The sequence below is a fragment of the Mchenga conophoros genome, linkage group LG3 (assembly GCF_057382185.1).
Source record: "Mchenga conophoros isolate Kocher_MC1m ecotype Shallow Benthic linkage group LG3, M_conophoros_male_GT1.1, whole genome shotgun sequence".
Lineage (NCBI taxonomy): Eukaryota > Metazoa > Chordata > Actinopteri > Cichliformes > Cichlidae > Mchenga > Mchenga conophoros.
The window spans coordinates 51,756,630-51,783,978 of NC_140528.1; the positions used below are offsets into that span (position 1 = coordinate 51,756,630).

At 38.9% G+C, this 27,349-nt stretch overlaps 2 protein-coding genes across 2 annotated transcripts in view; both read left to right on the forward strand.

Annotated features, from left to right (window-relative positions):
- The first annotated feature begins 3,409 nt into the window (after window positions 1–3,409).
- The window catches only part of LOC146579369 (uncharacterized), a 128,122-nt gene continuing 104,182 nt past the window's right edge, over window positions 3,410–27,349 (forward strand). Inside the window, exons 1-3 of the mRNA XM_085267948.1 lie at window positions 3,410–3,785; window positions 6,840–7,103; window positions 8,696–9,058. Coding sequence (XP_085124074.1) covers window positions 3,614–3,785; window positions 6,840–7,103; window positions 8,696–9,058 — 799 coding nt within the window. The 5' untranslated portion in view covers window positions 3,410–3,613. The remainder of the gene's footprint in view (window positions 3,786–6,839; window positions 7,104–8,695; window positions 9,059–27,349) is intronic.
- The window catches only part of LOC146579370 (basement membrane-specific heparan sulfate proteoglycan core protein-like), a 32,340-nt gene continuing 24,249 nt past the window's right edge, over window positions 19,259–27,349 (forward strand). Inside the window, exons 1-7 of the mRNA XM_085250436.1 lie at window positions 19,259–19,371; window positions 19,702–19,737; window positions 19,920–20,186; window positions 20,743–21,012; window positions 21,116–21,394; window positions 23,328–23,597; window positions 23,702–23,980. Coding sequence (XP_085106562.1) covers window positions 19,335–19,371; window positions 19,702–19,737; window positions 19,920–20,186; window positions 20,743–21,012; window positions 21,116–21,394; window positions 23,328–23,597; window positions 23,702–23,980 — 1,438 coding nt within the window. The 5' untranslated portion in view covers window positions 19,259–19,334. The remainder of the gene's footprint in view (window positions 19,372–19,701; window positions 19,738–19,919; window positions 20,187–20,742; window positions 21,013–21,115; window positions 21,395–23,327; window positions 23,598–23,701; window positions 23,981–27,349) is intronic.

Sequence of the window (27,349 nt, forward strand, 5' to 3'; positions counted from 1 at the left end):
ACATTGTAATGTTAGTGATGTGTTAAAGCTACCCGATGTTGTAGATGGCATGAAAATCACAGGCAGTGGGATGCTAGATTGTAATGTGTGCACAGAAGGGAAATTCACTAACAACAGAAACAGACAAAGCGATCCAAAAGCGAGTGAGCCATTACAGTTGGTGCATACTGATCTAGCCGGCCCCATTGAACCAAGTGGCCAAAGTGGTCATAAATACGCTATATTATTTACGGATGATTTTTCAGGGGCAGTGTCAGTTTACTTTCTAAAACAGAAAAGTGACACCACAGAGGCCACAGCAAAGTTTCTAGCTGACTGTGCACCATACGGCAGTGTTAAGTGCATTAGATCGGATAATGGCACAGAGTTCGCAAGCAGTTCCTTCCAGTCTCTTTTAAGGGAAAAGTGTATAAAGCATGAGACATCTGCGCCATATCCTCCCCATCAGAATGGCACAACTGAGAGGCAATGGAGAACTCTCTTTGAAATGGGGAGGTGCCTTTTACTAGAAAAAGAGGACAAATATTCAAAGCCAGGTTTGTAGCAAAAGGTTACAACCAGACACAAGGAATAGATTACCAAGAGACATTTGCACCAACAGCAAACATGACATCTGTGCGAACACTAATGCAAATAGCAGTCCAGAATGATCTTATTATCCACCAAATGGATGTTAAAACTGCATATTTGCATGCTCCCATTGAGGAAGAAATATACATGGAACAACCAGAAGGTTTTGAGCAAACAGAGTCAGGAGAAAACTTGGTGTACAAATTAAAGAAATCCCTTTACGGGTTAAAACAATCAGGTAGAAACTGGTACAAACTCTTGAATGACTACCTTGAACAAAATGACTTTGAAAGAAACCTTTCTGATCACTGTGTATACAGAAAGGACATTGGACATGAAACCCTACTGGTTATCATCTGGGTAGATTACTTGATCATTGCGGCTAGCAATACTAACTTGTTAAACACATTCAAAGAAACAATGAGGTCAAAGTTTAACATGAAAGACCTGGGGAAAATATCTAGTTTTCTTGGGATACAGTTTATACAAAAAGAGAGTGAAATCAGGATGAATCAGAAGAGGTACATTCAAAGAATGTTGGAACGCTTTGGGATGTCTGAATGCAAACCCAGATCCACACCGTGTGAACTAAAAACGGACACTACTACATGTGGAGGAAGTGATGCAAATGAGACTGTTAACTCAAGAGAGTACAGAGAAATAGTGGGCAGTTTGATATATGCCATGACATGTACGAGACCAGATATAAGTTGGGTTGTTAGCAGACTATCTCAAACACTAGCTCAACCCACGAGAGAGGACTTAGTAATGGCAAAACAAGTCCTCAGATACCTAAAAGGCACAAATGACTTTGAACTGATCTTTAAGAAAAGCAGTGAGGATCTAGATCTAATTGCTTACAGTGACTCTGACTGGGCATCCTCTGTAAAAGACAGACGCAGTACAACAGGCTACTGTTTTGCACTTACTAAAGAGGGACCAGTAATATCTTGGAAAACAAAGAAACAGCCTACAGTGGCACTCTCAACATGTGAAGCTGAATACATTGGTCTTGCAACCACTACTCAGGAAAGCATGTACTTAACCCAACTGTTAAACGGCATGGACAGAAAAAGGTACACATGTACTAAACTGTTTGGGGACAACCAAGGGGCCATTGAGTTGAGTAAAAACCCAGTGAACAGACAGAGGTCAAAGCATATTGATGTGAAATATCACTTCATTCGTGAAGCAGTAAATGAAAGGAAAATCTGCATTGAACACTGTCCATCAGAAGAAATGGCTGCAGACATACTAACAAAACCAGTTACAAGAGTGAGACTCAGAGGGTTTCAAAAATGGTTCTTTGGAAACGCATAAGATGCTATGGGTTAACAGCATGAGAACAAGGGGGGGGGGGGGGGGGGTGTTAGATTTGTGTTCTCATGACTAAATGACTAAACTTAGAAAAAAAAACACATTAAGACAATAACAAAATCAGCTTACTATCACCTCAAGAATATTTCAAGGATAAAAGATCTGATGTCTCAACAGGACCTGGAAAAACTAGTCCATGCATTCATCTTTAGTAGGCTTGATTACTGTAACAGCATCTTTACAGGTCTACCTAAAAAATCAGTCAGACAACTACAGCTCATTCAGAACTCTGCTGCTCGAGTCCTCACTAAGACCAAAAAAGTGGACCACATCAGTCCAGCTCTGAGGTCCTTACACTGGCTGCCTGTCCGTCAGAGGATAGACTTTAAAGTTCTGATGCTGGCCTATAAAGCTCTGAATGGTTTAGGACCAAAATACATCAGTGACCTCCTGACCCAGTATGAACCTTCCAGATCCCTCAGGTCATCTGGATCCGGTCTTTTATCAGTTCCCAGAGTCAGAACCAGACACGGAGAAGCTGCATTCAGCTTTTATGCTCCTTATATCTGGAACAAACTCCCAGAAAGCCTCAGATCAGCTGAAACACTCAGTTTATTTAAATCCAGGTTGAAGACTCACCTGTTCTCAGCTGCATTTGAATAAAGCACCAAATCCACACTTTTAAGCTTAAATTTCAAAACTTACACTAACCACTGATCTTATCTATTTCTGATTTTATCTGTTTTGATTTTATATACTGTTTTGTTTGTTTGTTAAGCTTAAATTTCAAAACTTACACTAACTACTGATCTTATCTATTTCTGATTTTATCTGTTTTGATTTTATATACTGTTTTGTTTGTTTGTTTGTTTGTTAAGTGGGTTTAGAGCTTTGGGTAGCTCCCCAACTGGGTCTAGACTGGGTCTAGAAAGTATTTTAAATTCAGGGAATTTAAAATAGAAAGTAGCTCGTCCACAGAAGGACTGGTAGCTCCCCTTACGATAAGGGTTCAGATCGCGCGAACAGGTGTGAAATGTGTGTGTTCAGTTGGTTTGTTTGTTTGCTTGTTTTAATCAATTTTAAATCATGCTTTTTATTTGTTTTTGTTTCTAATGTCTCTGTAAAGCACTTTGAATCACCTTGTTGTTGAATTGTGCTATACAAATAAACTTGCCTTGCCTTGCCTAAATATATTAATTTATTTTATGTTGTGAAAGAAGTTTTCTGATTGTCATTTTATTTTGAAAAGGATTTTATTTTGGTGATTATAGATCACTTCCTGTTCCTGTTGTTCCAAAGCGCGAACTGCTGAAGTAATGTATGGTTTTCCCTCCTGTGTTACTAACAATAAAAGAAACGGGAAAAGTAATCAACCACCAAGTGTGTGCATTATTAAGAGAACATGGCCGAAGAAGAAGAAAACTCTTCAAGTTCAACAAGTTTGTTTAAAAACACGATCCATTTTATTTGGATAAAAGCAGGTATACGGAGGAAGGTCACAAGTCCCAGTTTTACACTGGGACATGAACGCAGCTTCCGTTTGGGGAATCGGGACGACGTCATCAACAAGCGCCACAAGAGCTCTTCACAAAAATCTTCCTGGTTTCGGGTTAGTCGGCTCACATTTAGAACCCTCGACACAGAAGAGACAGCAACGCAAGTGTGGATCTGATGGCACAACCTATCGATGCTTGTATCGATCCGCTCAGCCTGAGTTGAAGCAGCAATGAGTTCAGCTCAGTATCTGAGAGAGTTCATCAAGGAGAGACTAACTGCTGTTTGTGAAGAAATCTTTTCAGAGGTTCAAAAAACCATCGTCCAGTATGAGGAGGAGATCAACCGTCAGCACAGACTGCTGGATATCAGCCGGAAACCCGACAGAAACTCACACATCATAGGTATGTTACAGCAGCTCTGCTCATTCTGAGTTTCTTTCTTATCTTTTTTCTCGTAATTTTTTTATAACTAACGTATTAGTAATTAGACTCTTATTGTATTCTAATTTTTGCGTCATAACTTTTGCACTGTCCACTTCCTGCTGTGACAAAACAAATTTCCCACGTGTGGGACTAATAAAGGTTATCTTATCTTATCTTATGGACATGTTGTTCCACGATGTCTCTAAGCCGATGTTAGCTGAGAGCAGGACGCTGTTACTTTGGTGATGAATTCAGAGGAAAAGAAAAACCTCTATTTTGAATGGAAAACTGTTTTAATGGCATCTGTTATTAAAGGTGATAGGCTCAGACATTCTTAACAGGCTGTGTTGCCTTCATCCAGTTTTATTTATACAGCGCCAAATCATAACAGTTGTGTCAAGTAGCTTTATGTAAGTATATTATAAATGCTCCCACACGTGAGATTTAAGCTATACTGGAAGTTTCTTGAGCTCCTCTGCAGATAGATAGGCAGATAAATCTTCAAGTCATTTGAAAAAATGACTTTCAAAGAATTTTGTGTATATAGCACCTTTCAAGTAGACAAAAGATCAAAGTGCTTTTGTCTTAAATAACAAGGCATAAAACAAAACAGACTAAATTAACCAATAGCAATTCTAAAATGTGTTTTTAGTTTTTAAAAAAGAGACTACTGACTCCACAGATCTTAAGCTCAGAGGGAGAGAGTTCCACAGTCTGTGGCCACACTGGCAAAACCTCTGTCTCCCTTAGTTCTTAGCCTTGCATGTTGTATAACAAGCAGGCCCTAAACATATGGCCCCTGCTAGGACAGGGGTGGGCAATTCCAGGCCCTGAGGGCCAGTGTCCTGCAGGTTTCAGATCTTACCTTGGGTCAACACACCTGAATCGCATGATTAGTTCGTTACCAGGCCTCTGGGGAACTTCAGAACATGTTGAGGAGCTAATTTAGCCATTTAAATCAGCTGTGCTGGTTCAAGGACACATCTAAAACCTGCAGGGACGCCGGCCCTCGAGGCCTGGAGTTGCCCACCCCTGTGCTAGGGACAAAAGGCTGTAGAAGTTCAATAATGTAAGCTGGTGCTTGTCCACGAAGAGCTCTAAAAGTCAGAACCAGAATCTTAAAATTGATTCTTAATTGAATTGGGAGCCAGTGCTGCTGTATTAGCAACACTGTCACATGTGAATACTTAGTGGATTTGGTCAGAAGCCTTGGTGCAGCATTTTGAACAACTTGCAGACGTCCCAGGGAGGAAGAAAATAGACCCCAGTGGCAACATATACAGTGCAAACAAGGCAGGACCAAAAATAGAGCTTTGAGGTACTAGTGATGGGATTTCCGGCTCTTTTTAGAGATCCGGCTCTTTCGGTTCGGCTCACTAAAAAGAGCCGGCTCTTTCGGCTCCGAACCAGCTCTTCAGGTTGTTTTGTTGCTTTAATTAATTTATTATTAACAATAATATAAAATTGTGCACAAAAGGAATTACTAACGTAAAAAAAAAGTGGTTTTATTTATATATGTTTATATATAAATATAAAACACATTTCTAGCATGAACTGAACTTCCAAAGCAGAGCTACTAGATCACTTAAATTACACAATTGAAAGCATGTGTGTATTGTTTGTGTATTTATACACAGGCACTCATATATATTCAAATAATTTTTAAAAAAAAAGTTCATTTACCTGTTATTACCACACACCAAATCCGGTCGTTGGTACTTGCTGGCTTGTGTAGCCACAAGATAACAAAAGCTCCACACTGCGCCCAGCATCCTGAAGCACTTCTGTTGTCTTTTGTACGTGTTTTGAGTTTTTATGTGCTTCTGAGTTTTTACGTGTTTTGGAGTTTTTACGCGCTTTGTCTCTAGGGACCACCGTAAATATACTTTTATTTATTCACTCCACAAAAATTGTAATAAATAAATCATATAATACAAAAATCAACTATTCACATTTCAACTTTTAACTATTTAAATTTTCCGCTTTTTCCTTTTACAAATTTAAAGTGAAACAACACAAAACACTGCAAACCACAACACAATTAAATATAAATTATAATATGAAAACAAAAAGAACATGCATATTCTCTGTCATATGGACCTGCATGAATAAACTTTCTGAATCCTTTATCATCTGCAACTGAAAATAGTTGTGGATGATTACTATACCTTATGTATGTGACGTTGTTGTCCCTGGCTCTCTCTCCCTCTGGATCCGTTCCTGTGCTACTTAGTGTAACTACCGCCCCTCCCCCCTCTGCCCAGCATAAAGCACAAGACTCGCGTGCAGAGTGAAGCGGAAAAAAGTTCTAGAGAGAGGCTGAGAGAAAGAAAAGAGGGGAAAAAAAAAAACGCGTGACGGCTCGCGATAAGGAGCCGGCTTGCGTCGTTCACTTCAAAGAGCCGGCTCTAAGAGCCATTTCGTTCGCGAACGACCCATCACTATGAGGTACATTATAATTAAGAGGGGCTATTTTGGAGCTGTAAGGGTCCATGTTGACATAAAAAGGGCTTCCAGATAAGTAGGGCCAAAACCACTGAAGAGCAGACCCTTTTAGCCAGCATATGATTCCAGGATAACACGATATCATGCTCAACTGTGTTAAAAGCTTCTGTCAGGTCCAACAACAAGAGGGCAGCAGGGCTGCCCGAGTCCAGAGTTAAAAGAATGTATTTAAAACCCTTAAAAGCAGTTATTGTGCAGTTATTTAAAACCTGTTTGAAACTTTCCAGAGATCACATTAAGATCAAGGTGGGCCTGCAGCTGTAAATGGACTACTTTCTCCAGAACTTTTGAAAGAAAGGGAAGCTTCTAAATTCGCCTGTAATCGGTCAGAACAGTTGGGTCCAGATTGTGTTTTTAAGAAGAGGCTGAACTATAGCTTGTTTAAAACATGATGGGACACAGCCTATAGCAATGCACATGTGTAAATGATCACCTTTTATTCAGGTTTTGATATTAAACATGTGTCTTTATGTGTTTTTGTATCATTACATTATTGGTTATTGGTCTTTTGTTTCTTTGTACCTCAAGACCTCCCACATCATCATGACTGTGAGGAAGAGGAGGGTCTGGATGAGCTGCAGGTCTGTAACCAGGAGATGAACTCCAGTCTGGACCAGGAGGACCCAGAGCCTCCACAGATTAAAGAGGAACAGGAGGAGCTCTGCAGCATTCAGGAGGGAGAGCAGCTTGGACTGAAGCAGGAGGCTGAAGGCATTATCGTCTGGACTGATGAAGAGCGACTCACACTGATGGAGACCATCTGCAAACCTGTGATAAAGTTACACAGAATAGGTATGTAAACCCAGGGCTCTAGAGTGCGACCAAATTTCTCAGTGGTGTGACTTAAAAAAATTCGGTCGCACCAGTGCAACCAGCTGTTCAGTACAAAAGAAAAAAAGTCTCAGCAACTGTGAAAGTCTCTGTGTGGTCAACAACAGACACACATTATGCCCATATCGTGGTCTAAACCGTGGGACCTCTCCCATTGGCCGTGGTCCAGATATTCCTGTAGCCCTTCACGTCTGTGTTTGAAAGTGAATAAAAGCGTATCGATTAACTAAATCCTGAATCGAGTATAAATGTTTTTAGCCAAAAACGGCACAATCTCAGGTTAAAGCTGGTTAAACCAAACAGCTGAATCAGTGAATGAAAGCAGGTGCCCTGATTCTGCACAAAGACTTAAACACAGAGCGCAGACCCACGTACACATCAGAATCAGTGAGATGTCGGCTTTCTCATCCGACATGACATACATGGGCACGCCGACATTCTGCGTCTCCGTGTTTACGTATTTGTCTTTGTTTGTTTGTTTGTTTGTTTGCTGCAGGTTTCTGACTGAACCAGTAGCAAAAGATCAAAACTACATTTCACATTTAATAAACATTATCATGATATCAATACTTATTTTCCACCCTGATTTACGAATAAATTCTTTACAAATCCTACCATGTGGATTCATGGATTTTTTTTTTTTCACATTCTGTCTCTCACAGCTGAAGCGTACCTCTGGTGCAAATTACTGACCTCTGTCATCATTTTAGGTGGGGGAACTTGCACAATCGGTGGCTGACTAAATACTTTTTTGCCCCACTGTATGTTGATTAATGGTTTTCTTCAGTTTTTGATCTACTGCAGAATATTTTTCAGGCGGTTATCGCCTATAAAAAGCCAGGTCAGAAAAATCTTCATGTTTTTCTGTGTTTTATTCTCAGTTACTTTGACTCAAAGGCATCTGCTGTGATGCTCACACCTCTGACGAAGTCTCACATGATCAGAAATGAAAGAAATGGATTATAGAAATCAGTGACGATACACAGCCCTAGTGAGTAGCCTAGGCCCAACAGAAGTGGATGTAGCTGTGGGTAATGAGAAAAGATGAAAAGAACAATTGATAACTTTTTTGCTAAGTTAAGGCCTCATCCGTCTGAAATTCATAGCCAGTGCTCTGATACGGACATTATATGCCGTGATAAATGTACTGCCCAAGTGTCCCCTCTCCCCACTGCCTTTCTTGTAGAACTGTGCTCCAAGTAAAGAACTTTGTTTTGACAAGATTGCTAGTAAATCATTTACAAATTAATGTTGGACAGCAGTTAAAAAAAAAAGTTGAACATTTAAAACTGTGGTCAGAGAGGTCCGGGTGAATATCCTGATGGCATGAGCGAGAGCAGTGAGTCCATCCTGGGTGATCCAGGGATGATGGAGGCAGGAGGTCTGGAAGGTGAAGCTAGATGGAAAACCGAGCATTGTTTTTGTACTCTCTTTGACAGTGTCAATCTTACTTGTGCCTTTGTTTTTTGTTTTCTTTATCACTGTTGTGTGTATGTATACCTTCCTGCATTATCTTATAATATATTTCCTCAAAAGTTTGTTTTTCCTCTCAGACTTCCTACAGGAGGATGTCTGTGAGGAGGAGGTTCTTGCAGACCAGCAAGTCTGTACCCAAGAGAGAAACTCCAGCCTGGACGAGGAGGACCCAGAGCCTCCACAGATTAAGGAGGAACAGGAGGAACATTGCAGCAGTCAGGAGGAAGAGCAACTTGGACTGAAGCAGGAGGCTGATACCTTCATGGTGACTCAATCTTATGAGGAAAGTTCCCACAGTGAGCCAGAACCAAACAGTGAGCAGCTCCTTTCTCACAGCTCTCCTGAACCAGAGAGCCGAGATCATGAAGAAAGCCAGCATGTGGACTCAGGATCAACTAGAAATGAAGAGCTGAAGAAAAGGAGACGTTACAGAAAGAGACGTCACAGTAAAAGAGGAGGCAAAGAGAGCCAACGTAAAACTGAAAGGAAAATGTCCCTAAAATGTGAAACTTGTGGCAAAACTTTCGAGTTTATATCCTGCCTCGCTGCACATTTAGAAATTCACGCAAGTGAGAAAATGTATTCTTGTAGCACGTGTGGGAAAAGATTTGATCAGAAATCTGCATTGGATCATCATTTAACAAGTTATCTAGGTCAGAAGATGTATTCTTGTAGCATCTGTGGAAAAAAAATGCACTCTAAAGCCTACATGCCTACACATATGAGACTTCACACGGGTGAGAAACCATATTCTTGTAGCATCTGTGGGAAACGATTCAATCAGAAAACAGGATTGAAAACTCACATAAGACGTCACACAGGGGAGAAGAGGTATTCTTGTAGCGCCTGTGGGAAAGGTTTTCTCTTGAAAGCAGCACTGGAGCGTCATATAAGATGTCACACAGGTGAGAAGCCGTATGTTTGTTTAAACTGTGAGAAACCATTTGCAGATAAAACGGCACTGGACCGTCACTTAGTAATCCACACAGGTGAGAAACCATATTGCTGTAACAGCTGTGGAAAAAAGTTCAATCAGAGCGCAAACTTAAAGAAGCACATGATGAGAATTCATACTGGTTAAAGTTTCATGCTTAGAAAATGTGGGACGGCTGTGACTTACCCCCTATTTTTTTTTTTTTTTTTTTTTTTCAAAATTGTCAGCACTGTGTTCTTCTGTTCATTGGATTAAAATGAAGGCTCCGATATCATGTTGGCTTCCTTTCTTTACTCAACCACACACTTAACTAGGGCTGTGCGATGTGACCAAAATCTCAGATACCCATATAAGACATTTATCGTCCCGACAACGATATATATCACAAAAATTTACATTTTCTATAAATTATGTGAATCTTGGGCAACTCGTGTGTTTTCAGCTGGGCATTGTGTACCTTATGCTGAGTGTTTTGACAGATGAATTAAACTATATAAATTCAGATATAATTTGTAACTGCCTCTATTTTCCTTTTTTTAATATTTGCTACATAGTGTGCTGCTGAGAAAAGCCTGTTCTTTTTTTTGGACAACTTTATGATTTTACAATGTGACAGATAGTAGGTGGCTTTAAAGAAAGAAAAAAGAAAAGGTAAAGGCCTGTTCTAACGTTTGAGTCTAAGGTTTATTTTGTCAGGGTTTGTACGAGTGCTTGAAATCCTTGAGAATGCTTGAATTTTAATGTTGTCTTTTCAAGGTTTGAAAACTGCTTGAATTTCAGATGTGGTGCTTAAAAGTGCTTGAAAGTAACTATATTTCATTCACCACAAATAACTATCTGACTGAATAGTTTTCGTATCAGATAAAAAAAATAAAATAAAATGAATCACAAAATGTAGAAGCAAAATTTTTTTTAACTATTTTTAACTACTTTTGATGTTTCCTCCACATTTTACCTTTAAAAACTATTTACTTTGCCTTGTTTGGTATCATCCTTTTCAGCACAACCTCGCATGTCTGAATTTACAGTTATGTTTTCATTTTGACATACTGTATTAACACAATTGATCTAAAATCAGACAAAAAACATAAAATCCTAGTAGAAAGTTATATTTTTTACTGTAACAACCACAAACATGTTTATTGAATCATATTTCATAACTTGCAAATATAAATTGTCAATTTTGCACAAGTTTTGCAAACAAAGTTATTTGCAGCCATTTACCTTTTACCTTGATTTTTTTAAATAACCATTTCAAACTATTTACAGAACAATCAGCTGTTCTTCATTCAATGCCACACAAATTATTTGTGCAACTCCAAAACAATAATTTCTGTCCACTATAAAGGAAAACATCACAGCCTGATACCTGCAGGTCTGACAGCAGCAGGTGTATCACTCCTGTTTCTACCTGGAGACAGCAGTCGCCTCATTGTTCTGGCACACAACACTACACACTAACTACACAAGACAACACATTAACTACACACTCCAAACACGCTAAACATCATAAATCTCTCACATCTCAAAACTCTCTCTCTCTCTCTCGTCGTCACTCCTAAAACGTCCCCGGTTCTTTTGTTTGTTTGGTTTTTTTGCTCATAAGCAGAGAGTGCTTGCTAGCGCTAACGTGACGAAACACCGTGTATATATTGTTTATCATGACTCTGGTTTTACGTGGCCTATCAACACAATTTAAAAACTGGTATTTATCACCTTGTTGCTTTGTCTTTAAGTGGTCATGTGATTGGCTTACCACAACCACTTTATTCTTCCTCAGTCAAACAGCAGCACTCATGCGATTGTTTTGCACCCTTAGCTCCAGGTGTTGTGCTAGACAGTGATCGTGATTACAGCTGTACTGTCCAGATTACTTACAGCTACTTCCGTGCAACTGATATAAGATGCGGTAAGCTGAACACAGCTTCAACCGTCTGTTTGTTGAAAAATAGTAACAGGCCGCATTTTCTTGTTAGTAACTGTAACGGCGTTGTAACGATAGGAATAGTAATTAGTTAGATTACTCGTTACTGAAAAAATTAACGCCGTTATTCCCATAACTGGTAGTTAGTGTGTAGTGTAGTCGTTGTTTTGTTGTGTTTGTCAGTTCTACTAGTGAACATCACAGTTGCTTAGGGTTGCCAACTCCCTGAAAAATAAATAAGGGACACCTCGTGGCCAGGGCCGGGCAACCCAGTTGTCTTCACCCTTCCTAGTGCGGTAGCTCTTTTTTTGTGTGTGAAATTATTTTTTAACCATTTGACTTTAATTTGATTAAAGTAGATGCATATTCTTTGTGATATGACCATATGGGAAACAAATGATCATTTAGCCATTTATTTTTAGCTCAAAATGACAACATTAACACAGTAAAACAGGTCTCCTTAAACAGAAGCCTGTCATGCTTAACTTTTGAGAATATAAGTAAATCTTTCTTTAAAAGAACTCTGTCCTGCTTAACTTAAAATTATATAAATTAATAGAAAGCAATAGAACAAAAATATTCTTGTAACAGTGCACATATAGTGCATTTAGTACAATTGGCTTCAGTTGAGGTTTTATTTCAGCTTTTCTAAAGCTAATCAGCTGCTCCTGTTTGTAAACCCGCTTGTTCCCATGATTACTCATCTTAACTCATCATCATTATTCATCTACTTTTATGTATTAGTCATCTATTTGTTGTAATCATCTATCCTTGCAGTTGTTTATTACACAAAATAAGTTATATTATCACACTTCTGGCCACATAGTGCTGATATTCACTGCACATGCCCATATTAACCTTAACCAGAGGGTTTTAAAAAACAAACCAGTGTTTACATACCATATCTGCTTCTGCCGTGGCCTGGCGGACAAGAAATTGGTAAAGGGTTCCCCGAGCTTTCACGCCCCTCATGTTCTTCATGTGCCCACCACTAGATTAGAAGATTAGAAGCACCATTAGAAGCATGCCTATGGGAAAAGTGCGCCGGCACACAGTGCAGTGTGCTTTAAAGGTGTTATCGTGCACTTTTCCAGCCAGGTGTTTTCCTTTTCCCATTCCTCCTCTTGCAGCCTTTTTTTTCTTTCTCTGAGCAACAAACATTGCTGCTCTAATGCTGGGCTCACACTGTGCGATTTTTGGCCCATTTTGAGCCGATTTTTGAGTCATGCGACCGATTTGGTGATCAGCCCGATTTTGGCCTTCTTCATCGTGTAGTATACGTGGGGTAACGAGAAGCGATTAACACCTCACGACCAGCTCCCGATCATCAATCGCTCGTGAGGGTGTCACCGCAGCCGCTCACACTGCTCACACTGCAAACACGTAAACGTCGGTGAAAAAGATGGAGCAGCACGGCTGTGCGGCGTGTGATCTGGACACAAGCGATGGAGGCACAACTTGTAGAACTTTGGAAAGCTCATCCGAGCCTTTTCGATGTGGCATCACAAAATTATCACGACTAGGGATGGGTACTGGTATCCGGTGCCATGATGGCACTGGTTCTGACATAAACGGTAGTAACCAGACCGAAAAGCAGCGCACATTTCGGTGCTTTATTTCGGTGCTTTTTTTTCCTGAGCTGTGACACACTTTAGATTCTAGCCAATCATTTTACGTTTCTGAGGATAGTAGGCGGGTCCAGGTACATACGTTCTTTTAGAGCAGAGCTACAGATTAAAAATGCCCAAGGCGAAGCGGTTAAAGTCTGGCTGCACTTCACAGCAAAATATGCAAACTCAGCAGCAACAAGTGCTTTAAGCTGATACTGTGATACTGTCAAAGGAGGTAACACCTCAAATCCGATGAAACACCTGGCGATGCATAGTGTTTTTTTTAAAAGCCGAGAAATGCGCCGTATTTGATAGCTTGCTGCGAGACCTCACACCGAGCGCATCTACTGCGTGTGGGTTGCCTGTTATCGGACCCAGAGTTAGCAGCATCCCCCAAAAACCCGAAGAGGGGAGTCCTGGCCCCTAGCCCTGCCAGTGTAGCAGAAATGATGACGGATGATGATGGCAGCAGCAGCCGTTCTTCTCTGCGTGAGTAGCTTAATGTTGTTCGTGTGTAATTTACATTGAGTAGGCTAACCACGTTATTACATTAATGCAAGTAAGGTGAACTAGCAAACATCATCATAGCTACATGCGGCTGTCTTCTTGTTTGATGGCAGGTACTCCCTTCACCCTGGACAAAAAGGCTAAAATGACCAAAGAAAAAGAGGGAAACAGCTAAACATGAGAGGTTTTTGGACAAAGATTGTTTTTTTTCCATTGTTTAAGCACTGCTTCCAGCCGAGAGTGATACCATATATGCCCCATAGCTGCAGAAAAGGCTAACATTGTTATCTTTTTACAAAAAAACAGCTGAATATGAGAGGTTTTTGGACCAATTTTGTGTTCTCCATTCTTTAAGCACCGGTTTGAGCACCGTTTAAGCACCGGCACCGTTTCAAAAGTACTGATTTGGCACCGGTATCGGATAAAACCTAAATGATACCCATCCCTAATCACGACCACAACAACCGTGAAAATAGTTGAATTTACACTGCTGGTCAATCACAGCTGCCTGATCAATGTTTTTCATTAGCAATTTAGCAAAGTTGATGGTGGTGGTGTGTCTGTGTGAGTGAAAGACAGAGAGAGCGAGCGACAGATTTTCTGTTATAACCTTCATTTTATGGAGGCACAGTGTGAGCACTCAGGTCGCATCAGAGCATCGGGCGGTATAGTGTGAGACCTGCATCGTGACCTACCAACTTCTAACCCCTGCGAGTCAATCGTGCAGTTTGAGCAGGAGCTGAATAACGTGACTGAAAAAATCGCACAGTGTCTGCCCAGCTTTAGGTGTACTGTCGTCCGAGACTTGCACCGCAGTGTCGGCGTTTGTTTCCCCGTTGGCCATGCTTCTTGTTGTGGTCATCTGTTGTCTTCCGGTATTTTCTCCGCAAGCGACCTTTCCTCGACCAATGAGATGAGCGGTAATCTGAATTGTCATACTCGAATTGTCATAAGTGTGCTGTCAGCTCATTGGTCACAAAGCAGGAGAGGGGCTGGGAATTATGTTTTCAAACAAAGCGTTAATTCCATAAACATTTATAGACTACTTTTGATTCTCACTGTATTACGGGACAAAGTGCGTCCCTTATTAGCTCAATACGGGACTTATTGAGCTAATAAGGGACACACTTTTAGTCCCATGTACCCTAAAAAAGTACATGGGACGTGTACTTTTGTTTCTAAATACAGGACGATTCCATTTTTTAAGGGACGGTTGGCAACCCTACAGTTGCTGCCTTAAAGCCACCAAAGGCAGATTGCAGTGCCAACGCCGAGTGACACACCTGCTGTCAGACCTGCAGGTTTATCCCTGTGCTGTTCTCATCTGTGTTAGAGTGGACACAAACTATTTTTTGGAGTTGCATAAATAATTTGTGTGCCTTCTTATTTGATGCAGAGCACCGTTTTGTTCTGTAAATAGTTTGAAATGGTTATATAAAAAACATCTGAGCCTTGGCTGCACTTTTAGGTAAACCATAAAACTTTGTTTGCAAAACTTGTGCATATTTTTTTTTAAAAATGTACAATTTCTATTTGCATTTCAAGTTATGAAAATCATTCGTTAAACATGCTTGTGGTTTTTACAGTCAAAAATATCACTTTCTACTCATGTTTTCAATTTTGTCTGAATTTAGATAAATTGTGCTGATACAATATGTCAAAATGAGTAAATAACAGATTGGCAAGATAAACAGTTTTTAAAGGTGAAATATAGAGGCCAAATCAAAAGTAGTCAGAAACGGTCAATTAAACCCTGGACACCAGAGGGTTAGAGGCTAAAAGCAAAGTTGTCACCAAGTACTGTTTATATTTGTGTGTATTGCTGCAGCTTTTTTGAGTATTAACTTGGTGCCTTTGGGTGAAATAATGGTAATATGAGGGACGGATCCATATGGTCACAAAGAATAGCCACTTGTTTCTGTGCTACCAAAGTTCCCCGGCTTTCATTCAAAATGTGTTTATCGTCAGCACCTGCACATTAAACTACTTAAACATTATAAATGTCTTCAAGCTCACACTGAGGCCTGTGGGGCACAATCAGCCACAGAGACAGTTCACACATTTATATGTGTGTTTGTATATGAATATTTCATACTTTAGGCTGCCTGTTTATTTAAGGGAGATGAACAAAATACATTGGAATTATACATAATAACATCACAGATGATAAATTCAATAGATTTTAAGTAGATGCTTGTGCATTCTTAAAGTCTTATATGTTGAATTGAACTATGTGATCTGTTCAAAGCCTCTCAGTCAGTGCTGTTGTCCATGCCTGTCTGACTGTACATGATGTTATTGGCACAAACACTTTAAAAGTGATCATTTAGGACTTCAGCAATAAAACAGTTTTATTGGCAATTAACTTAGAAAACAAACAAACAAACATCTGTCTCCTATTTTCTGTCACACAGGAAAGAAGCATCAATATCTGATGAGAAGACTTATTTATTTCTTTTTTGGGTTTTTTTTTTCAACAGGAGAAGAATATCTCTAACAAGTTGATTTGTTCACATTTTCACATCTTCATTTTTAAGTCAAATGTGCATTTTGAGTTTATACACTATGTATATAAGGTGACCGTTTCCTTTCGCAGTATTTTTGTGTGGTGCGTTTTTCTATGTCTTAACAAAAGGGGAACAAAGGTGTTTAAGATCACCTAGGATGATTTGTTTTAATTTTCACATGGTCTTATTGAGGTGATGCGAATTGAAACACACATTCTTGGTTTTTTTGGGCAGTGGCGGTGGGGGGGTTGGAAAAGCTTGAAAAAGGACCTTGAAAGTGTTTAAAAAGTGCTTGAATTTGACCCTGAGATAGGTGTCTGAACCCTGTTTTGAGCACCTGGCTCTTTTTGCTTCTCATTTGTAAACTCTCTCCATACTCTTTCACATGATTCTTGCATTGGTAGTTGACAAGCTTTTCCATGTTTGAGTCTGAGGTGGGAACCTCAGACTCAAACATGCATAATTTGCATGGTACACTTTTCTGGTCTGTGTCAGACTTTTCATAACCAGACTACATGCCTCGTTTAGAAATAAGGTCCTGGATTTGTTCTGACTGATCTTTCTGTTTCTCATCATTTCAGTTCATTTTGAAAAATCTCAACAGGATCTTCAGTTTTATTGTGAAAGGTTTATGTGGGAAATAAACAAGCGGATGGCGGAGCCACACGCTGGGTTCACCGTCATTGTTGCTAACGCCAACGCGTAAAAACAGTGGCTTCAAAATGATGAAAAAAACTGATCATAAACAGTTTATTTTACAAAACAAGCGATAGCGTGATATGAAACCATAGACGTTTTCATATCATCCGATGTATATCATTATATTGAACAGCCCTACACTTAACTCAGAGTACACTCAGTTGAACTTCGTCTGATCAGCTGTTTGGGACTTGAAAACTCAGATTTGCCGTTGAGTTTGTTGAACATGTTTCCTGAAAACGGGCATTTATCACCTCATAATTAGAACTGTCTCAGGGAAAACCTGATCTTATATTTCATGACAGTTAAAGTTATCTGTACTCCTATTCTGTTGGTTCATTGTTTTGTTTTGTTGTTTATTAGTGTTTGTTGTGTTCACAATGTTCAAATAAAGATTTATTCAAACGTATTGTATTTTTTCTGAGGCGTAATCTCTTATACATGAAAGCAGCACAGCAGAGCGTTCTGTTGAATTTCACACACGTGCACACATACCATCAGAATACCTGCAGCAACATGCTCACAATGAGTCACCATTAAAAAGGGGCAAATAATAAAACAGTACAGAAAGCCAACAAGTCACTGCTAAGGCACTGGGAGTCTCCTGTTAGTGAGCAAACTGCAGTACAAACAAACAAAAACACCAAACTCAGCATAAAAACAAATTCTATCAACATGAAATGTGACCCTCCATTATGACCCAACCACCATCTGCAAGGAAAGCATGAAGAGAATTACTGCTACAACTGTATACCAATCCTGGCATACCTCAGCTGTTTCTCCCTGTTTCCATTCCATAAGAATGGATTCACTTCAGGTCATAGCTGATGGGTCAAAGCTATACAACAGTTACAAGAAATAGGAAATGGATTTTGGATTTGAGTTAAAGTGTCTCTTCGGTTTCATCTCAGTGAGTTTCAGTCTGTGCTTGTAACTGAACGATTATCTGCTGCAGTCTGAACGACCTGCCATTTTAAAGTCGGTCAAAGTTTGTTCGATCTCAAAAACATTTCCCATGAGCCTCAGGAAGTAGCTCACTGTGTGGTTACTGAGTGACAAAGTTAACAGCTTTCATCTCTTTGAATACAACAGTTACAGCTACTTTTAAGGAAACAGACAAGAGAAGGGAGGGAGAGGACTTCATCTCACTTCCTGAATTTGAGTGAACATTTGACCAGAACTGAACTTCATGTTCAAAGACTCTGCAGTGATGACTTTACATTAGTGAAGTTTGTCAGTTAAAATGATAAACAAAGTATTTTTAGTGAAAGATTTCACTGTCGTGGGAAGAAGTGCTTTCGCCTGCTGTGACCATTTGCTCTGAGTAAGTATTACGTCTCTGGGCTGATCATCTATCAATCTGTTTGTAACTGTTTACAAAGCTTCATGGAAACATGTTTGTTGTATTTTGAAGCAATGTAGTGACTTTGTGCAGCAGCCTTTAGAATATAATCAGTGATTCGTGGCTCCTTGAAAATTATCAGCAGCTGATTAATATTTCTATGGCAGGAGGAAAATACTAAATGTCTCTTCTTGTGCTTGCTAATGGTTTTAATCACTTTTCTACAGCAGTTTGAACCCATCAGAATGACGTGTTTGTGTGCTGGAGCATCTGTGAGAGTAACTATTATTGGTGTCAAAGCTCCCAGCAAACACAACAAGCAGACGAGGAGCAGACAAAGGAAACAAAATGTCCATCACTGTTTCTGTAAGAAGTCAGTCGAGCTCCAAGACTTTAATTTGAAAACTTCCTATGCAGTTATTCCAAGATTTCAAATGTTTTGAGGGTCTTGATGTTTAATACATCAAAACTCTTAACTACACCTAACAAAGAAAAACAGTTGATAGAGGCCACTTTCACCATCCAGGGTAAACTTACTTATAACTTTATGACTGCATTTTATTAATTTAGTAATTTAAAGAGTAAAAAGAAACTAAAAGAAAATTAAAAAATAAAAAGTGTCCACAAACTTGCCTCTGCCTGTTCTCCGTGTCAGGGTTCAAATGAATGAACACAAACACATTTTATTAGTTTCAGGAGTGGAACAGTTTTGAGAATTAGATTGATTTAATACTGTGTCTGAATGTGATTTATGACAAAGAGTGTTTAACATGTGCATATATGTGATCAGTGTGTGTATGAGACCTGCAGGTGAAGGTGCAGACAGCTGTGTTCTTGTTGTGTTTCTGGATGTAAAACAAAAGTACTTCACATTTAAAGCTTCACTTGGACTTGTGATCTGTTCATGTTGTCTATTCATTATTCAGCTCACATGTGTATGATACAACTACAACTAAGTAAATTATTACTTAGTTTCATAAAAATCTCACTAATTTGTTTCTGCAGCACCAAACATGTCAAAGCATGCTGTAGTCAGAGCTTGTTAAGGTGTGATAAAAGGAAGGAAGTGGAGAGAAGAAGAAGTTTTAAAGTCTTTGTTTTCTTCACAGTTCTCGGCGTCTCGTGTGCTTCTTCTTCTTTCTCTTCACACAAAGTCGCAGAAGTTTTCAGACGTGTCACAGCTGGATGTGAGGATGGGACCCACTTTCCTCTGTGAGCTGGGCCTATTCTGTCAGTGCATCACTTCTTCCTTTGATTCATTGACTGATGAACATGTTTTAGTAAAATGACAGAGTTTCAGTCATTTGCAGCATTTCAGTTCATGTTTTGTTCTCAACATGGTTGTTTGCAGACTGGATTAGATTTCAGTGCACTGATGCTGGTTTAGTTTATCTAAGAAAGGTTTGTTTCTTCATCAGTGATAATTTGATGCATTTTACATTAAATATATAATTTAAACCAATCACAGCAGCCTCTGGTAACACCAGGTGTGTTTGACTGATGCCATGTTTGAGTGAGTCTTCAGTTTGATGATGTGTGAAGTTTCTTCCTTTATTGCAGTTCTCTGTACGCTCCTCTGCAGCGGACACGCTCAAGGTGACTCAACAGTTTGCACTTTTATTTATTTAGTAAATATTAATCTTAGTGCATCAATCTTAAACACTTTCCATTTCTGTTTTTATTACTCAATATATTTATAAGTTTATGAACAGATTTTGATTTGTAAAGTACATAAAAGTGTTTCAGATCAATGATGTTGTGTTTGTGTTGGATTCTAGATGCTGTGCTAACTGTTGAACCCAGCTCGACAATTTTTTTCATCGGAGAGACTGTTAGCTTCAAATGTGTCGTGAAGGAAGAAAAACACACTGACTGGGAATACAAAGTCATGAAGGATGGTCAAGAAATTTTAAACTCCAACACAAACAAAGACCTCAGTTTAAAACTTGCATCTACAGTTCAGAGTGGTAAATACAGCTGCTCTGCTCACAGGACGAGATCACAGAAAACAAAGACCAGTAACATCGTCTCTGTAACTGTGACGGGTAAGTCGTCAGTGACATGTACACTAGATAATGTTGTCATGGAAACTTGTTTCTGTTGCTTTGAAGCATAAACTTTAACCAGGAAACTGATTTTACCTGTTACATCACTCACAGTACACACAGTGATAAAATACTCACAGACTCTAAACTTTAAAACAAAGAAAAAGAAGAAACATGAAAAGTTTAATAAAGTTTAAGGTGACTGATGTTTCTGTTATTTAAACCAAAAACCACACAGAGCTGTGAAACCATCATTGTGTGTCCTTCAGCAGTGACCTGTGTTAGTTTACATCAGTGTGACTCTTTCAGGTCAGACAAACATTTATACTGTGATTATTTAGAGATTTAAACCAGAGTTACAGAAACAATATCCACATGTTGAGAAAGACACGAGAAGAAAATCAAAGAACACAGAGAGAAAATAAATAGAAAAATATGATAAAGAGTAATGTGGGTGGAAAGTTTCACCACATTAAACCAAATCTTTAAATTTCCCTTTTCTATATTTGTATGAGTTCATAATGAATAATACATTTCCCCCTTTTCCCCCTAACAGCAGGTAAACCCAGGGCCACACTGACTCCAGGATCAACTATCATACCAGTAGGGGGCAGTGTGACTCTGGCCTGCTCTGTGGGGAGCTCTGCTGGCTGGAAATATGAGTGGTTCAGACGTGACCAAAACACTGAAGTTCAAATCAGAACAGATGATCAACAAAACGGAGTAATCAGAGTATCTCAAGGAGGAATCTACCACTGCAGAGGAAGAAGAGGAAACCCAGTTTACTACACTGATAAAAGTGATGATGTCACCATTGAGATAACCTGTGAGTTCAGTCATTTAGTTTGAAATTCACATTCAGACACACAGTGTTAAGTTTTCTCTGCTGAGCTGATGTTTCTGTTTGTATCTTAACTGTTAATAAACAGTTTCCAATAAGGTTGTTGTTAAAGGACGACCCAGCTGGCCTCAGATATTCAGCGGTGAGACGATCAGTCTGACATGTGAGGTGCAGGAAGGAGGTGAAACCACTGAGTGGGAGTATAGATGGAGAGGAGCCAACCAGACCACACAGTGGACTCACAATAATTACTGGATATTCAGAGTTTCTGAGTCCAGCAGTGGAGACTACACGTGTAAGAGTCGACGCAGAGATGACTCATATTCTTCAACAGAGTGGAGTGAAGCCTTCAACTTGTCAGCATCAAGTACGTATCAGCTAGTAGGTAGTAAACTCAGATATAGTTTATCAGTGAGGCTAAAATGTTACTGAAAACTGTTTTCGACCACTTTAAAGTAAACAAAGTGAATAACAAGAAAACTAAAGTTTATATTAAACAGTGATAAAAGTTATCCTTGTCTGTTATCTGCTATAATATTTAAACTACTCTGTGTCATTTACCATCATTACATTTAGCATAAAAGCCAATGATGAACAATTCGTTTCAGAGCTGTAGTGAAATATTTAGGACTGAAGACCCATCAGCTTCACCTCAAACACACATCAGAACAACAGAGCAGATGGAGGAGAATCAATGGAGGGACATTAATGTGAAAGATACATCTTTGAATGTGATTGGACGCATCATCAGTGATGTAATCTGGGGTCACCAGGTGCTTTGGGTCTTTCTTTCTGTCTGGTGTAGATTTTGTTACTCAGCCATAGAAAGAGCAGTGAGGCTTGTAGGAAGTTAAACAGAGATGAGTAGGTGGAGAAAAGGTTTGTTGTAATATTTCAGATGGAGATGTTGTCATGGTGACTGATGGAGCTACAAGCAGAAATCGAATGTTTTCATTGTTGAGCTGGTTTATTGTGGCAGCCTAGAAACAGAGATGGTGACTCTGTGACGTCTGTGCAGCTGAAGTGGTGTAGAGAGCCCAGTGATGTGAACATCGTTTCTGCTGTATGCTGTGAATGTGAACACATCTCTAATGTGGAAACAACATTTTAAAACCATGACAGACATTTTTTCCTCCACAGGGGACCGAACTGTTTGAAGGGATTTTCTTCATGGATTACATGTTTTTATACATTTTATCTCAGGAATGATGGATGAGTTTGTTTTATTAAAGCAGTGATGTGTGAAATGTTGATATTAGTGTGTAAGTTATGAAGATACGTTTATTTTATTTATTTATTTAGGACAGTGCATGTTAATGAACATAAATGTAAAAAAAAAAAAATTACATGAATGTAAACATGCCAGATTATAGCCAAAGGCTAATTTCCATCTGTTGTCCTTAAACATAAAAAATAGACATAATAATTCATAAAAATTCATCATTCATTCATAATAAAAACTCCATCACCAAACTTACACATACACACCATTCTGTTCCCAAATAAAACATTAAAACTATACAACTCATACATGATCACATACTTGATTTGTCCATAACCAGTTTTTAACCTTTGCCTTAAACAAATTGAGTGTAGAGCATTCTCTAATGGGTTGAGGAAGACTGTTCCACTGATGGCCTCCCTTAACAGAGAGGACGTTCTGCCCAAATGCTGTCCGTCTGTGGGGTATAAACAAGTCTCCTCGGATTGTAGCTCGAGTGGTCCTGTCTGAGCTTTCTTTATGGCTAATGAACTGCTTTAGTGGTTGTAATAGGAATCAATGTTGATTTCTTCTGATGGTGTGGAAAGAAGATTGACTGATGCCAAATCAAAGCAAACTGCTGCAGTTAATAAATCATTGATAATATGTGATGAAGGCCAGAAATGAAAAGTTAGAAGTCTCATAATTAAACTGCTGCAGTAGAGATTTGTCTGTGCAGCTATGATGATCTGCTCCTGTGTGGTCTGACGTCTGAGTCTTACATTAGTGAGAATCTTCTGATGAATCTGTTTTTGTTGGGAGCAGGAAGGCTTTAAGCAGAAAGGGAAAGGACTAGTTTATAAATGGAAATGCATTACAGAGCTGTGTGAGAGGAGGAAGTAGATGACACCAGTATTAACACTGCTGGGATGTTTTTACTATTAATTTGTGATGCCTGTTCAAACTCATCCAATGAATGAAACAGAGAGTACATTCTTAATAATGTTCTTATTTAAAATGTACCATTTTACATTTAGTTTTACTTTATTCACAGACTGCACAAAAATGAAACAATCTTTTATCCATTTCCCCCTAACAGCAGGTAAACCCAGGGCCACACTGACTCCAGGATCAACTATCATACCAGTAGGGGGCAGTGTGACTCTGACCTGCTCTGTGGGGAGCTCTGCTGGCTGGAAATATGAGTGGTTCAGACGTGACCCAAACACTGACGTTCAAATCAGAACAGATGATCAACAAAACGGAGTAATCAGAGTATCTCAAGGAGGAATCCACCACTGCAGAGGAAGAAGAGGAAACCCAGTTTACTACACTGATAAAAGTGATGATGTCACCATTAAGATAACCTGTGAGTTCAGTCATTTTAGTTTGAAATTCACATTCAGACACACAGTGTTAAGTCTTCTCTGCTGAGCTGATGTTTCTGTTTGTATCTTAACTGTTAATAAACAGTTTCCAATAAGGTTGTTGTTAAAGGACGACCCAGCTGGCCTCAGATATTCAGCGGTGAGACGATCAGTCTGACATGTGAGGTGCAGGAAGGAGGTGAAACCACTGAGTGGGAGTATAGATGGAGAGGAGCCAAGCAGACCACACAGTGGACTCACAATAATTACTGGATATTCAGAGTTTCTGAGTCCAGCAGTGGAGACTACACGTGTAAGAGTCGACGCAGAGATGACTCATATTCTTCAACAGAGTGGAGTGAAGCCTTCAACTTGTCAGCATCAAGTAAGTGATGTTTGTTGATGAGCTTCATTTTACAAACATAACAAGGATCAGCACAGGATGAAGTAAATGTTCTAGAAAGAAAATCATATTGTTTTTGTGAGACACAGACCTGATATTGGACTTTTATTTTTTCAGGTACTTTGTGTAATGAATATTTAGCTGGTATAAACAAGACAGTGATGATTTGTTGCTTCATCATTTGTGTAAAATAATTATATAAATTAATAAAAAGAAAAAAAAATTGTCTTTTATTATTACAAACTCCCTCCACTAAGAGTCCTTTGACCACTTTAAAAAACAATAACAGCAAAGTAGCACTTTGTTGAATTATTTTGTGAAATAAACTTTACAGACAATTTTAAATTTTATCTTTAGATGTTTTGTTACTTGCAGCTTGTCACATAAACAAACATTTATTCCCCTTCTTTGTTAAATCTCTGAAAAATGCTCAACATAACACAGTTTGATACAATATTATTTTTGTACCAGCAAAATGATTTCAATAGAGTTTTTAATTTAGCTGAACACTTGGCACATCTCAGCATGGTGTCCAGGCTGTCCGTAAAAAAATCTGAGAACACTGGACAAGCCACAGAAAAAAAATGAAGAATTGGGAGGACTAAAAAACTACAGCAGTGACTGAAGGTCACATCCTTAAGAAATAAAAAATCCAGAGACCTTGAACATATTTATTGTCTTTAAAGCAGCTTCTGAATTATTGAATTCAAGAGTTTGTGTTTCTTATTTACAACAGCTGTGCTCAGTTCGGAGAGCTCTTCATTTCTAACGATCGTTGGACTCATTTCTGGAATCACATTTATTGTCCTCCTGCTCTTGCTGTATTACTGCATGAAGTCCAAAGGTGAGACTTTTTGTTCCTCTGATCTCAGAGATTTTACTCTTTAAATATTTATGTGCACAGACACATCATGCATTCCTGGAGTTGGAACTGTTGTATAACATGTATAAAAGATAACCATGTAAAAGCAAATGTCTTCTTTTAAGTGTTTAATAAAGGTTCAGCTGATGACCAGAGGGTCAGTCAGGATGAAGATCAGCAGCAGGTGTACTCGTCTCTTCTTCATGGTTAGCTTTTCATGTAGTTTAAAAGATTCTGATGCTCTTTGCAACAAGACTGCTGCAGTTGTAACACTGCTGAATTAAACAAAGTTAATAACAGCATATAAACGTTACTGATGAGAATACTTGATAATAGTAATGATAAGTAGAATAATTTTCTTTGACCTGCAGGTGATCGTTGTGTCTATGAGACAATCCCAGGCTCTAAAAGCACTGACACTGGTACAGTATAAACTTTAATTCATTCACAGCTCATGGAGGCTGTTATAAAATAACTGTGATTATTAAAATAAATAATGTTATTTCAGGTCAAATAGAAGGTGATTCATGTGTGAATCAGCTCAAAGTGATTAACAAGACACGTGAGTATCCAACATAAAATATATTACATTTGCAAAACTGTTTGTTTTTTAAATGCTTTCATTTCATGACCTCAACAGAGCACCGTGTTGACCCAGAGGAGAGCTCTGACTATTGTAATGTCAATCCAAATTCAACCCCAGGTATGAAATCTTTACAGGAGCTCTTTAACTGTTTTATCTGCTCTCTCAGTGTGTTTCACTTGTTTCAGTTAAATTAGACGATAATTTTAATGTCCTGTAGATCTGTTTCAGGCTGAGAGGACATTTTACAGTTTTATGCTGTTGAGCATAGATGCACAGAAAGAGAGCATTCATTTAATGTGCTCTGAATATAACTGACTGTGTCTCATAGATACTACCCCAGCCTTCCTCTTTAGGAAGCTGGGTGACCTGTGTGATGGTCCAGTGGGTTCTTCCTGGGGAAAGTGATTCTTTCTGTTTGAATTACACATCTTTTTAGAATTGCATTTTGTTAACTTTTGTCTGTTTTTGTTTTATACCTTGTGAAGCACTTTGTGATCTTTTATCAAGAAATGTGCTATATAAATAAAATTTTACTTACTTACTTACTTAATTATGCGAGCCATGAGACGTAACAGTAGGTGGAGCTTCTCCTTGTGACTGAAGAGCCACTTTGGTGGCCACTAAGAGCCACGCCTGGGTGGAGGGGACTGATAGGACGAGGATATACAGAAAGATTTGCTAAAGCAGATAATGAAAGAAATGTAAGAAATGAGTGTGAAATAGTAAATCTGTGTGGACTGTGTGGACTAAAACCTGCTTTTATAAACTCCTTTAATCCAGCTTTTATTGATTATTGTGTGGATGCCCTCAAAGGCAGTTTTTTGGCGCTTAACTACTCCCTCAGTTTTTGTGCTATTTGCACCGTTCAAGTCTTAAAAAATTCTGCTCTTTCTGCTCTTTGTGGCTATATCTTTTGGTGCTCTTCTATACTTTTTGAGATATTGAATTTTTTTTGCAATATTTTTTGCCTATTTCTGCATATTATCAGTGGCCTCACTGATTTTCCTTGCCGGCTTGACCTGTGTTTTAGCTCAGTGAGATGAGCGTCCGTTCTCAGACTGGGAGGCCGGGGTTCAAATCCCGCTTATGGCAACATTTCTTTCAGTCAACAGTTAAACTTTTTTTTAACTCTTTTTAACACAAATTTAAGCTTTTTCACCCCTTTTCAGCACAATATTCAGTTTTTTCACCACTTTTCACCAGTTTTTTCTACTGTTTTCAGAAAAAAACTCTTTTCAGCAAAATTCTGCTGATTGAACTCTTTTCAGCAGAATTTTCACCTCTTTTATGCCCAAATTCTGCTTATTCATCTCTTCTGAAAAACTTTCAGCCTTTTCACCTCTTATTAGCACAAATCTCAGCTGTTTTCAGAAAAAACTCTTTTGAGCAGAAATTCTGCTGATTCATCTCTTTGCAGCTCATCTTTTTGCTTCCTTGCCTCTTTTCTGCAAAATTTTTAGCCTATTCACCTCTTATCAGCACAATTCTAAGCAGCTTCTGCTAATTTCACCAGAATTGTCAGTCTATCCACCTCTATTTGTTAGAAGGAGTTTGGCGCACTGAGGTGGAACGCTGCCTTTAGACCAGAAGGGCCAGGTTCGAATCCTGCTAAGGGCAATGTTTTTTTTTTTTTCCCAACTTTTTCAGCTTTTTTCAGCCGACATCTTCAGCGTTAAGGCATCCACACAGCATTTTCGCAGGAAATGCAAATTTTTCTAGTTCTTTATTCTACTTTATTCTAGTTGCTTCCGTACGTTTTTTGGCGCTTAACTACTCCCTCAGTTTTTGTGCTATTTGCACCGTTCAAGTCTTAAAAAATTCTGCTCTTTCTGCTCTTTGTGGCTATATCTTTTGGTGCTCTTCTATACTTTTTGAGATATTGAATTTTTTTTGCAATATTTTT